Source organism: Tursiops truncatus, chromosome 19 (genome assembly GCF_011762595.2).
Source record: "Tursiops truncatus isolate mTurTru1 chromosome 19, mTurTru1.mat.Y, whole genome shotgun sequence".
Lineage (NCBI taxonomy): Eukaryota > Metazoa > Chordata > Mammalia > Artiodactyla > Delphinidae > Tursiops > Tursiops truncatus.
In genome coordinates, this window is record NC_047052.1 from 28,632,865 (window position 1) to 28,646,752 (window position 13,888).

Genomic DNA, 13,888 nt, shown 5'->3' on the forward strand with positions numbered 1-13,888 from the left:
CTACCTACTTTTTTCTGGAGCTAAAATAACTGATAAAGTTCACAGAACAAAGAAGCATGAGTAGCCCGGAAAAACCATGAAAAAGAAGAGCATAAGGGTTGGGAGAGGGGCACCTAGCCATACCAGACATTAAAACACAAGCATTTTTAAGAAAAATTTTAAGAAAAACTTTAAGAAAAATTTTAAGAAAATTTTAAGACATAAAACAAAGCATTTTTAAGAAAAGAATCGCACTGTCAAATGAAGAGACAAGTCGGACAGATAGAGCAATATAGAAAATCCAGAAATAGACCCACTGCATATGGAAATACATTGTATTATTATAAAGGCAGCATCTCAAATCAGTGGGAAAACAGGCTTTTAAAGTAGTATTACTGAAACAATGTGACAGTCACATAGAAAAAGATAAAACTGAATTTATAACTTACAATGAACACCAGGATAAACTCCAACTGTAACAGACTTAAATGTAAATATACAAAATACTAAAAGAATTTCTCTACAAATGGGAAGTAAGGAAACTTTTGTAACTAGAACTCAAAATGTAGAAGTACCAAGGAAAAGATGGATCAATCTGACTACATAAAAAATTGTAAAAGCTTTCATGAGCAAAACCAAAAATCTAAATAGGCTAAAGAAATAAACAATTTACAAGGAATTCCCTGGCAGTCCAGTGGTTAGGACTCCAAGCGTCCACTGCAGGGGGCACGGGTTGATCCTCGGTTGGGGAACTAAGTTCCCTCATGCTGCCTGCTATGGCCAAAAAAAAAAGAAAGAATTTACACACCAAAAGAAACGCAAATAAGCCCTTAAAATAATGAAAAGATGCTCAATACTGCTCATAATAAATGAAAATTAAAACAACAATGAGACCATTTCTCACCCACTGAATTGGTAAGTATCCAAGAGTTTGCCAACATACTCCATTGACAAGACTAAGGGAAACAGGCACTCTCAGGAGAATGCAAAATGATTTGACAGCTATGGAGGGGAATTTGGCAAAATCTTGCAAAACTGTATACACATTTTATCATTTTCCCCAGCAATCCCATTTTAGAACTTTTCCCCAAAGATACCTGAGTAAAAATATGAAAAGATTTATGTAACGAAATTATTCACTGCAATATAATAGCAGAAGAGCAACCCAAATGTGGAGAACTAGCTGAATAAACATCCAGAGAATAGAGTACTGTGCAGCTGTAAAAACAAATGAGAAGTCTCTCTGTGTACTACTGTGGAATGAACTCCAAGATACATTTTTAAGTGTAAAAATTAAGGTGGAGGGCTTCCCTGGTGGCGCAGTGGTTGAGATTCCACCTGCCAATGCAGGGGACACGGGTTCATGCCCCGGTCCGGGAAGATCCCACATGTCGCGGAGCGGCTGGGCCCGTGAGCCATGGCCGCTGAGCCTGCGCGTCCGGAGCCTGTGCACCACAACGGGAGAGGCCACAACAGTGAGAGGCCTGCGTACCAAAAAAAAAAAAAAAAAAAAAAAAAAAAAAAAAAAAAGCAAGGTGGAGAAGAGTAATTTGCTATGATTTACTTACCATGTGAGGAGATGTGTGTATGTATATTTAAATTTTTGATTGGTTATTTATAGTGAAAGGGAGGAAACAGGATGGAGGTGACGGGAAAGAGAAGTTAGACTTTTCTGCACATGTTTTATAGGGCCAACTTTGGACCCATATAAGGTTTTGTTTGTTTGTTTTGTGTGTTTTTTTTGCGGTACGTGGGCCTCTCACTATTGTGGCCTCTCCCGTTGCGGAGCACAGGCTCCAGATGCGCAGGCTCAGCGGCCATGGCTTACAGGCCCAGCTGCTCCGCAGCATGTGGGATCTTCCCGGACTGGGGCACGAACCCGTGTCCCCTGCATCGGCAGGCGGGCTCTCAATCACAGCACCACCAGGGAAGCCCCCATATAAGGTTTTAATAAATATGTAATAAAATCAAACCAAAAAGGAAAAAATGTCAGTCCCCTAAGATTGACAGCAAAATGAACCAAATGAATCTAACTGTATATCACACTTGTAGCATGACCAAAAAAAGAGGAATTATTTCAAATGACTTTAAAATATAGTCATTTGACTAAAACTCCCTACTAGAACACACTCTAAAGACACAAAGAACTAGAAAAAAAGTCTTACACCATTTTCGGCAATCATATTGTTGACAGTAATGTTGGTACTATCCTTAAATGTTGTGTGTGTACCATAAGATAAAGCCAATAGTTATGTTGACAGTGGTTAGAGACATGATTTCCACTGTGAGAGAAGAGATACCCCGTTAACATCAAAATTAAGAGCCTGTATTCATAAATTTGAATTGGAAATAGTATGAATTCATGATATATTTGCTCACTGAAAAAAATATATACATTACCTAGCTTTATCTGTGGAAAAGGTCTCAAATCAATATCCAACCCAGTAGCAATGAGCATCTCTAATGCTCAGACTGTGATCTCCATTTCCCACTATAAAGGACCAGGATTGAAGAAATAGCTGATTCCAGATTCAGAAGAGGATATATACCAGATAAGCCTAAAAAATCTTGTACAAGAAAACAAACTAATGAAACTAATAGGTCTGTCCAAAGGTATTGATAACTGCAGCCAACCTGAAAAGGCTTCTACTGGCCAAAGACAGGACAACTGAGCCACCATAAAGAATAACTGAAATGGCCTGAAGCACATTAAAAATGTTAATAGGAGTTTAAAAATCTCATTGGTCAACTTGGAGATGCTAGGGAACCAACTCATTATTTTAAAGCTGAGAGTGTGTCATTCCAGTACAAACTGTACCTCAGGGAACCAAATAATTCATTAATTCATGAGAGAATGTTACTCTTTATAGAAGTACTTCAGCCAATTTACAAAGAAAAAATAACAATTAAAATATCACTATTTTGCAAACCCCAGAAGAAATATTTCAGCAGTGATCAACAGCTGATAACATAATAAAAAGAGACAGCCAGACGTTACATGCATCCTCACAGAAGCACACAGCACCACTTATGAAGCATTCTTGCTAAAAAACTGAACCTGAATCTGATCAATCCTCTGTATCTAACTACCATTTTCACAGAAATATAGGGGACAGAAGAATAATACTAAACATTACCACAGGATACAATCAACAAAATCCAAGGTGGGAAACTACAGAAGAAGGAGAGAGTTAGGAGAAAAAGTGAGCAAGCAAACATATGGATTAAAAGAGATTTATCAACCAAATTCAATGCATGGTCTTTGGTCTTTGAATCTTGATTTGAACAAAACAAAACACCAAACACACACACATACATTTGAGACAACTGCGGTAATTTTAAACACCGACTAGATATTTTGTGATATTAAGAAATTATTTTACATTTTTCTAAGTGTGATAATGGTATTGTGGTTATTGTTTTTTAAAGGTTCATTGAAATATCTGTGGCTAAAATTATATGATGTCTGGAATTTGCTTCAAAATAATACAGTACCTAGAAGAGGAAGAAGGTGAATGTGGAGATGAAACAAGATGAGCCCTTAGTTGATGACTACTGAAGCTAAGTAGCTGCTATAGAGGAAATCATTATATAATTCAATCTACTTTTGTGTTTGAAATCTTCAACAATATAACTTTCAGAAATCACTTACTTCTGAGCAAGACCATTTTAACTATCTGCTAATGATTCAGGCCTTTCAGAAAAAACAAGCAGCACCTTAGGCGAACTCTTGCCTCTAAAATGCACACATAAACTTCACCTATCATTGGTGAACTATTTTACTGAATCCACCTCAGTACATTTTATTGCCGAGATAAATTTTGCATCTTAGCAAGAAGCCAGACGTGCACAAATTTGTTTTTAACTTTTTTTTTTTTTTTTTTGCGGTACGCAGGCCTCTCACTGTTGTGGCCTCTCCCATTGTGGAGCACAGGCTCCGGACGCGCAGGCTCAGCGGCCATGGCTCACGGGCCCAGCCGCTTCGTGGCATGTGGGATCCTCCCGGACCGGGGCACGAACCCGTGTCCCCTGCATCGGCAGGCGGACCCTCAACCACTGCGCCACCAGGGAAGCCCCTGTTTTTAACTTTTTATTCTAAAATATAATACATATTCAGGGACTTCCCCAGTGATCCAGTGGTAAAGAATCTGCCTTCCAATGTAGGGGACATGGGTTTGATCCCTGGTCAGGTAACTAAGATGCCACATGCCACGGGGCAACTAAGCCCGCACACCACAACTACTGAACCCGCGCGTCTCAACTAGAGAGCCCGCATGCTGCAGACTACAGAGCCCACGTGCTCTGGAGCCCGCGCACCACAACTAGAGAGAAGCCCGAGCGCCACAACGAAAGATCCCACATGCTTCAACGAAGATCCTGCGTGCCGCAACTAAGACCTGATGCAGCCAAAAGTTTAAAAAATTTAAAAATATATAAATAAATATATTTTAATACACATTCAGAAAAACTCACAAAACAAATGCTTGTTAACTAGGTCAAGAAATAGGACATTGCCAACATTCAAGAAGCTTCCCAATGTGTTCTCTCTGAATAGAGTCCCCTCCTCCCCAAGGAGAATATACTATCTTGAATGATAATCTCTTCCCTGTATTTCTTTATATTTTTATCATCTATGTATGCTTCCCAAGATATAGCTTAGTTTTGTCTGTTTCCAAACTAAATAAATGAAAGCATTTTGTACATATTCTTTTGAGTCTTACTTGTTTCAATCTCCATTATGTTTGTAAGATTTGTCCATGTTGTTACATGTCATCCAGATACGTGCATTCTCATTGCATGTAGTATTCCAGTGTACAGATATATCATAATTTATCAGTTATATTAGTACGGATTGTTTCCACTTTGGGGTTCGTATGAACGACGCCTTTATGAACATTCTTGAACTAATATCCTGGTTTATATGCACAAGGTTCTCAAGGTTATAAACCAGGAGAATTGCTGGGTCATAGGGTGTGCACATTTTCAACTTTACTGATGATGCCAAGTTACCTTCCAAAGTCTCTGTACCTATTTACACTCCTACTAGTAGCATCTGAGAGATGTTACTCCATATCGCTGATGCTTTCAACCACGTACCTGTCCTAGCCATGGTAAATACTCACATGTCCCTCATCAGACGAGCATCCTCAGCTCGAACCAGCAAACTTCGGATCAGATTAGAATTATCAGCCATGTCAGCACTGAGCTTCTGATGCACTGAGTGATATTCATCCACCTGGAGACCATGAACAGCCAGGAATTAGAAAGACCTCACAGTGACTTCCCTGGCAGTCCAGTGGCTAAGACTCTGAGCTTCCACTGCAGGAGCTATAGGTTTGAGCCCTGATCAGGGAACTAAGATCCCGCATGCCACATGGTGGCCAAAAAAAAAAAAAAAAAGCCTCACAGGGCTTCCCTGGTGGCGCAGTGGTTGAGAGTCCGCCTGCCGATGCAGGGGACACGGGTTCGTGCCCCGGTCTGGGAAGATCCCACATGCCGTGGAGCGGCTGGGCCCGTAAGCCATGGCCGCTGAGCCTGCGTGTCCGGAGGCTGTGCTCCACAATGGGAGAGGCCACAACAGTGTGAGGCCCGCGTACGGCCAAAAAAAAAAAAAAAGCCTCACAAGCGTCTTGAAAGCTAGATAAATTGAAAAGACGCTATGTATTATATACCGAGGCCCTTTTATTTCTTTTTTATTTAATTAATTAATTTTATTTTTGGCTGTGTTGGGTCTTCATTGCTGCACGCAGGCTTTCTCTAGTTGCGGCGAGCGGAGGCCACTCCTCGCTGCGGTGCATGGGCTTCTCATTGTGGTGGCTTCTCTCGCTGTGGAGCACGGGCTCTAAGCGGGCAGGCTTCAGTAGTTGTGGCACATGGGCACAGCAGTTGTGGCTCGCGGCTCTAGAGCGCAGGCTCAGCAGTTGTGGCGCACGGGCTTAGTTGCTCCGCGGCATGTGGGATCTTCCCGGACCAGGGCTCAAACCCATGTCCCCTGCATTGGCAGGCGAATTCTTAACCACTGCGCCACCAGGGGAGCCCCGCCCTTTTCTTTCTGCTGTTCACTTGCCCCATCTTAACTATCTCCCGGGTTTCATCTCCTCCTGTGCTGCCCCCAACACTCAAAATGACATTCGATGTGAATCTTACCCACGTCTTAGCAGCGTGAGCCCAAGCAACACAAATATTAACATTTTAGAGATCTGGGGTAGGGATGTTGTTATAAGTGGGGACAAATCACAATCCTTTTCTTTTTTGATTTTGGGTTCTTGGAAAGCACTAAACCAAAAAGCAAAGTAGATACAACAGATAAGATGAAAGGCTAGCAAAGGAAAATGTTCACTTATTGTTTTTAAAGTGTCCCTCCAAACCAAACAGAAAGCAGGGTGCAAGAGCTAACCACTCACTTTTATAAAAGATATCTTTTTAACTCATGAAACTCTCCAATACTAGCTAAATTTTTATTTTAAGAATTTTCAAAAGTTCTTTAAAACATGACTATCATGTAACATATGTACATTTGTAGTACCACTAATTTAAAAGAAATATTTCAAACATTATTAGACCACAATGTTCTCTCAAATGCACCCACCAGGTGCCCTCACCTTAACTAGCACCTTTCGTAATTCCTCGAAATAGACAGGGAAATCGGCTTCTACCTGAAGGTCCTCAATAGCAAAAAATGATGCCATCGACTGGATGATATCACCAGCCAAATCAATGTCATCAGTATTTATAGTGATCTATCCAAAGAAAAAAAGACAAGTTAGCATCCTTGGACATTAAAGACAAACTTGGCTGGAACTACCTGAAATTCCCCATATCTAGCACATTTATTGAACATAAATGTATATGTGGTGATAAATAAAGATAAGGTCTAGCCCTCAAGGAAATTACAAACCACATTAATTATTTCTAGCAGCAGGCCAAAAAAAATCAATCCTCTTGCCTTATAAACTGAACAACAAGGTCATTCAGACAGGGAAAATGTTTTGTCCTCCTCCGTATTCCTAACCGTCCCAAATAAGGCAAGGAATGGGTGAAGGGAAGGGGGGAGAGAGGCAGAAAACCACTGTTCTAGATTATACGCCCGTGTCAGAGATGATAACACTAACAGACTAGGCTGAAACACGTAGTTTTATGACCTTCAGATTGGTTTCACCTGCCTCACTTTACACTGAACGTTAAATGTTATGTGAGAAATCTGTGCCCGTGACAGTAAAAATTACCTCTCCACTAAGTTTTATTTTTATACACAGCTGGCCACCATTCCGTAAGGATGTGAAACATACTTGAAATGGAACATTCTGAATGTTAGTGTCCTCTGGTAACAGAAAGTTCTGGTTGAGCCACATGAAAACCTTAAAGATGAACAGGATGAAATGAATTTCCATTTTGAAAGTACAGTCATTATTAAGAGTTATCCTGCTTTCTAGTTTTACTCCTTGGAAAAACAAAACAAAACAAACAAACAAAAAACAAAGAATTATACTTCACCCCCACCAAGAAAACACTATTCACACTCCTTTTTCCCACCCTATGCATGTTCTTAAGTAACGTTCATAATTATGTGTGGTCCCACAGCATGCGTAATTTTATAGCATTTTCTACTTAGACATAATCTTATATGCAATGTGGAAATGATTCAGGTATGAGGGTAATTCTGTTTACATGGTAGCTCTTCTGTGGCTATATCCTGCTTAAAATCATTCCATTCCACTCTTTAAAAAATTTAAATGAAGTTTGCACACATACAGCACAAACACAGAGATACATCCACACTATCAGTAAAGAATTAATTTTAATATAAATAATACTTTACAGTGGTTTGCAACACAGGTTCCACATAAGATCCACCTGTGAGGCCTTTTGGAAGGGGCCACCTGTAGAGTTTCCTGTTTCACAGGCCAGGAAGGGGCCTGAGAATCTACATGATTAAAATCCTCCCTGAGAATTCCAAAGTCCAGCCAATGTTAAAATCCACAGGTATTAGTCCTTTAAACTTTACAAAATGCTGTTATACCAATTATGTAATCCTCAGGGGCCCCCTTGTGAGGTAAGACTATCCTCACCTACAGATAAGAAAACTGGGGCTCAGACTGTTGAGGGGAATTCCATAAGATCGCTAAAAATTTACTAGTTAAGGTAGCACTTGAACCCCAAAAATGTTCCCGTTTCCAAGTCCCCACTCTCTTTCCATTCTGATGCACGCTCCTCTTGGAACACTAGATCCAACCACACTAAGACTATAAGAAAGAGAGGAATTGAAAACTGGGAAGAATTCACCTGTGACTAAGGATGTGTAGGTAATAAATTATTAATAATTATTAATTATTACTAATAAATTATTCGAAATAAATATTTCTGAATTATCAAAAATAAATATTTTTGAATAATTTTTCAAAATGGGAGAAGATATTTTAGCAACATTTTTGGTACAGGTTATAAACAATCCAACTCCAGGCTACATAACCCTTTCATGTCATATTTACTGCTACCAAATAACACATTCATGTAATTTCCCCCTTTCTACAAAAAAACATCCAAAGGATTCTAAAGTGTAAAAGTGTTGAAAGAGAAAAGCCAGATACTCACCCTCTGTGCCCGTTCTGCGATGATAAAGTTGACATAACTGAGCGGCTCACTGGCAGAGTCCGGGCTGGTCAGCGCATACATGGAGAAACGGGGGAGTTGTCTTGTCAACTCAAACACATGAAACTGGGTGCTGTGGCCAACCAACGGAACACAAGAGAACTGTTTATGTAGAATTTATTTCAAAGGGCAAGGCCCAGAAAATAAATGTAACGTCACTACCAGGTCATCAAGCTGACATTTAAGGGTTTCAATAAAGAAATTCCCCCTGCCCAAAACAGACTTGAGGGTTAAAGTCCCATACGTAATGGTGTTTGGGGTTTAGTGACATCGTGAGTCTGTGGCCAAAAAGTTCATTCGTAAGATGTTACGGAAAACCCCGAACGAACTTTTTGGCCAACCCAATACACGCCTGCACCAAGGGTTTAAAACACTCTAAAAGGAACGTGACAAGGTTTTTATCTTCCAAAAATCTAGTGGTTTTCTTTCACTAGCTGAGGTTACATATGACTCTCATGTAAAGGTGCAACCTAACCTTGTAGTCTTAGTGGCCAAAACTAACTCATCCTTTAAATGTATTTTTGGAACTTTTGTGAATATGAGATCACCTGACTAAAACCAGAAATAACCATCTTAAACTCATATACTCGTTATTTTTTTTTTTGAAAGATTTCAAATTAGAGAAATAAGAGGTCACAGGAAACCCTGCCTGGGTGGGAAGAACCATTAAACGGCTTCTCCGGCCCCACAGAATCCATGACATAATGGGAAACGGCTTCTCCGGCCCCACAGAATCCATGACATAATGGGAAACGGCTTCTCCGGCCCCACAGAATCCATGACATAATGGGAAATCTACACATTTTGCTCTCGAACTGCTCTCTGGAAATGAACTGTGACTTGCAAAGGGTCACCTGCTCCTGTAGCCCACGAAGGTTTTCAAGTGCAGATCCACAGGGACATCTTTGGGAGGTGTAATTGGGATGCGGATGGAGCTGGAAAGGTTGTGAATGCTGGGATGCACCACGTGGCTTTCGCCTAGAAAAATTCCCTCTGCAAAAATCAATACTGCTCGGATGATGGTGTCTGCAGGGAAGAGAGAAGACAGCAGTCCAAGAACCACTCCAAGATGGCACAGGTGCCAACACACCAGCTCCAAGTAACAACTTACCATTAGAAGTGGAAATGCACAACTCTGCATGGGCAGCCTGCGCCTCGCTCCCCAGATTGATGGAGAGGGCAGTGTGGAGCTTGGTGTTGGCCGGGATGATGCCCCGATGCCCATCAGCCTCATTCAGTGGACTGCTCAGTTCGGCCTGCAAAACGCCCCACCCACTTCCAGCTCAGCCACCGGAACAGTGAACTCATGTTAATTTTAAATAACATGGCTATTTAGCTTCAGAAGACAGATCCCCCACCATCTTATTCACCTGATTCTTTAGACTTCAGAGGACTCACCTCATTAGTGCTCTCACTCTAACCTGGCTTTTTCCCCGAAGGAAAATACTCTCATCCCTTCCTGTGGTTAGGGTCCAGTGTCCCCCAGCATGTCTTTTACATTTGTCTGCATTTCTTTTAGTAACTAAAGAAATTCACTTAGTATAGCAAATTCAAATACAGTTATGCATCATGGGACAAATTAAAATCCTACTCCCCAGCTCATCCTCCAGCCAGTTTGGTACATACATGTACATATACACACATGCGCGCGCACGCGTGCACACACACGCACGCGTGCACACACACGCACGCGTGCACACACACGCACGCGTGCACACACACGCACGCACACACAGAGCTTCTGCAGTTGTCAATTTTTATGTTATTTGTTGTTGAAAAAGATAAGTTACTCTATACATATTGTTCTCGCTTCCTTTCATTCAGTAATACCACAGATACCCTTCCATATCAGTCCCCATATATATACTTCATTCTTTTGGGCTGCTTAATATTCCCCAGCCCACAGTCCCTACTACTGATCAAAAGTTAAGTTGCTTCCAACTGTTCCCTGCTACAAATAGTGCTGCAGTAAATGTCTCTGAACACTCACGCAAATATTTCCATAGTTTAGCTGCCCAGCAGTGGAATTTCTAGGTTAAAGGATACACACCCTCTTCATTCTGACACTAGCAAAAAGGCAAACCATCTGGGCTTCCACCAGCGGGGAGGGGGAGCCCACACCGTGGCAGACGCTGAAACTCTTCTTTCACAGCTGCCAATCCTCCTGGTCATTCTCAACTTCTCAGACTCCCATGGGCCCTCCACATTAGGACCTACCTTGGCATTGTCCTCATAGTTACGGAGCTCCAGCAACAGGTTCTGCTTTTTCTGACTCAGCTCTCGGATCAGGTCCTGCTCTACGCTGGTGTCCATGAGGTTCCCTCTCACCTCAGCCGTGCCTGGCAGGTAGCCCCGGACTGACAAGAGGAAACAACACTCACCAGACTGAGGGATAAGCCCAGGTACAGCCAGGTCTACTTTTAAGTCATCAATTACCTGTTCTTAAAAGCTAAGTTTTCATTTCCCCAACTTAGGTGAATTTATTAGGATGAAAGGATATCAACACACACACTTTATAGTGGAATTTCCCGGTATTCGGACCCAAATCAAAATCTGACTTTTCAAGGATTTTTCCTGTCCCGATTTACTTTCCCCATCCACCGAGCAGCAGATTAACTGTATGTGGCCATCCATCCGGTAATCTCCCTCCACCACACCAGCAACTGCAGAAGAAAAGTTGTCCTTAAAGATGACCTCCCCAGTTCGGTCACTTCGAGCATCAACCTAAAAATAAAACAAGAACTTGAAAAATAGCTTATGCTACAGTTTTTTAAAAATAACACAAAATTTTAAAGTTGAATCAGCTTTAAAGTCAGCTATGGTCTAGAAGTTTTCAAGAGTATTCCATGGGGCTCTGTGGCTTCTCAGGACGTACCTACGACCATCAGGGCCAAGGGGCCTGTTTTCTTTTTCTTATTAAGTAAAAGCTGTTTTACATACTGGCCTGCACATAGTACTTCCTTTGAAGAAGTGGGTTGCCTGAGAGGCAGTACATTTAGAATATACAGGACAGTGCAAAAGTCCAAACTGCGTGGGTCTGAATTCCAGCTTTGCCACTGGGGGCTTTTTTTGCCTGTGGGATCTTGGACAAGTCTCTTAACCATTCTGTGCTTGGCCTCCTCATCTGGAGGTCAATAACTGATTGATCTGGAGATCAATAATAAGAACATGAGGAAAATAACTGTATCCACACCTCAGAGGTGTAATGACGCCTAAAGGAATTAACACGTGGTAAGCACTCAGAACAGGGCCTGGCACATAGAGGCATACAAGACATGTTAGCTCTATATACAAATTTTATCTTTACTATATGTAAATGTATACAATATAGTTATAGCTAAAGTTTGAAAAATGCCAACCTAGCCCAATCTTCCACCATATAACCTTTTGTAATAGCCCTGTTTAAGAGTCCCTCTTCCGGGACTTCTCTGGTGGTTTGGTGGTCTCAATGCAGGGGGCCCGGGTTCGATCCCTGGTCAGGGAACTAAGATCCCACATGCCGCAACTAAGAGCCCGTATGCTGCAACTAAGATCTGGTGCAGCCAAATAAATAAATAAATATTTTTTAAAAAAAGAGTCCCTCTCCCACATACACTACTGAGACACCTCAGAGAGCCCTACTATCCTCTAAGTCTCCTCTTCCCAAGGGAGGCAAATAACCAACCCATCAGAAACAAAAGCATCTCAGAACGACAATGAAGGATAACCACTTAAAATGATGACTTTGTTCTAAGCAAAAACATATGCATTATATTAATAAAAGCCTAGCTACAGAAAATCTAATAGGGCAAGCATCTCAGTGACCACTATTTCTGTCTTTTCATAAACATCCTTCTGGGCAAAACTTAGCAATGAAAAACACTAATTTAGGTCATAGCTTACTACTAGTTCCTACCCCTTGTCTGAAGAATACCATGCTCTTAATAACAACATCAGTTAAGGCTGAAAATTATGGACGCTAAAGCCTGTAAGGTAATGAATGGCCCGTATTAACCAAAGCTCTTCGCACAGTAACAGAACGCTCGAACTCAGATTGAACTGAACTTGCTTCTTTCTCACTACTCCATGGCCTTCGGCATTGCATTTCCACAATATTTAGCAAACAAGAGGGTTCATTTGCTAACTAAGAAACAGGACTACGAATTTATATTTCTGTGGATTTTCTATTCTTTTGCTTTATCCAACATGAAGGTTTTGCCTTGGAAGAGAAGATAAGCCTCCAACTCAACAAATGACCTACTAAAGAAAAAGTCAGTTGACTAGTCGCAGTTAATTTAGTAATTTTGTACCTATATTCACCTGTTGGATCTGTATATTTTCCTTTCAATGCTATTTCTGTTAAGTGCAGATATCAACTTTTCTACTTATATAGTGAAGTGTATAGTTTTCTTATCTTTTTTATGCCCTACAACAGATTATATAATAGAAATTTCTTAAAATTTTGAAAGCATTTAACGAGAAAAACATCTAGGTCCAGAGTCAGATCTGAAGGTTACTTTTGATAACTTCTCAAGTCAAGTAGTTTCTAATTCTCGAATCAACCATAATAATTTATATTCCTCCAGAACAGGGTCCCCTTTATGGATTTTCCAGTTTCTTAATAAGCAACTACATGGTCTTCTTTTATCATTTTTAACATCCACTACCAAAGACAAAACCAAGTGGAGAAGTAGCAACCAACGTAACAGTTTTTTAGAATCTGTTTTTCACACAACACCAAAGGAAGGTTACAAGGCACTGGCCAAAAGTAAAGAAAAATCAAAGAAGATAGAATTAGCTGATCTCCTCCAGGCAATCGGCACTGACAGATGAAAGAGCTAGGGCAAATGGTATCCATGGAGATCTGACAGCTACTGAAGCAGTTGCTAACAAGATAATCCTGACTTGCCAAAAGACTGTAGAAAATTCTGATTTGAAGTTAAAAAAGGAGAGAAGCAAAAAAATTCTATTTTGAAGTTCTAGCTCAGAAAACAATATGCTAACATAATTCTTCCCATTAATTCTGTTTTTAGTCAGACTTGAAGATTTACTAGAAAAGAGCTATACACAGTTCACTATTAGCTTATTAAAAACCCTTTTTTTTTTTTAACGTGCTTATGCTTAGGATCAACCTGATTCTCATTTCTTCAAGGAAGAGATTTAGAAAGAACCTTCCTAGAGAAGGTTCTTCCTAAAGAACCTTCCCCCAAATAGCGCTTATGAGACGGAAAGGACACTCACTCACTCTGCAGTGTTGATAACTAGAGCAAGAATAAAAATA

The 13,888-nt window shown here is 40.7% G+C and overlaps 1 protein-coding gene across 3 annotated transcripts in view; it reads right to left on the reverse strand.

The window, feature by feature from the left end:
• BBS2 (Bardet-Biedl syndrome 2) overlaps positions 1–13,888 on the reverse strand; it is a 32,020-nt gene that overhangs the window by 2,851 nt on the left and 15,281 nt on the right. For 2 of the 3 annotated variants that reach the window (XM_019951386.3, XM_019951388.3), the window contains 8 exons: positions 11,217–11,352; positions 10,846–10,985; positions 9,740–9,884; positions 9,483–9,654; positions 8,572–8,701; positions 7,206–7,337; positions 6,582–6,719; positions 5,103–5,215 (listed from right to left, as the gene is read on the reverse strand). In XM_019951386.3, the coding sequence (XP_019806945.1) occupies positions 5,103–5,215; positions 6,582–6,719; positions 7,206–7,337; positions 8,572–8,701; positions 9,483–9,654; positions 9,740–9,884; positions 10,846–10,985; positions 11,217–11,352 (1,106 nt within the window). The remainder of the gene's footprint in view (positions 1–5,102; positions 5,216–6,581; positions 6,720–7,205; positions 7,338–8,571; positions 8,702–9,482; positions 9,655–9,739; positions 9,885–10,845; positions 10,986–11,216; positions 11,353–13,888) is intronic. The other variant, XM_019951387.3, reaches the window with a different exon arrangement.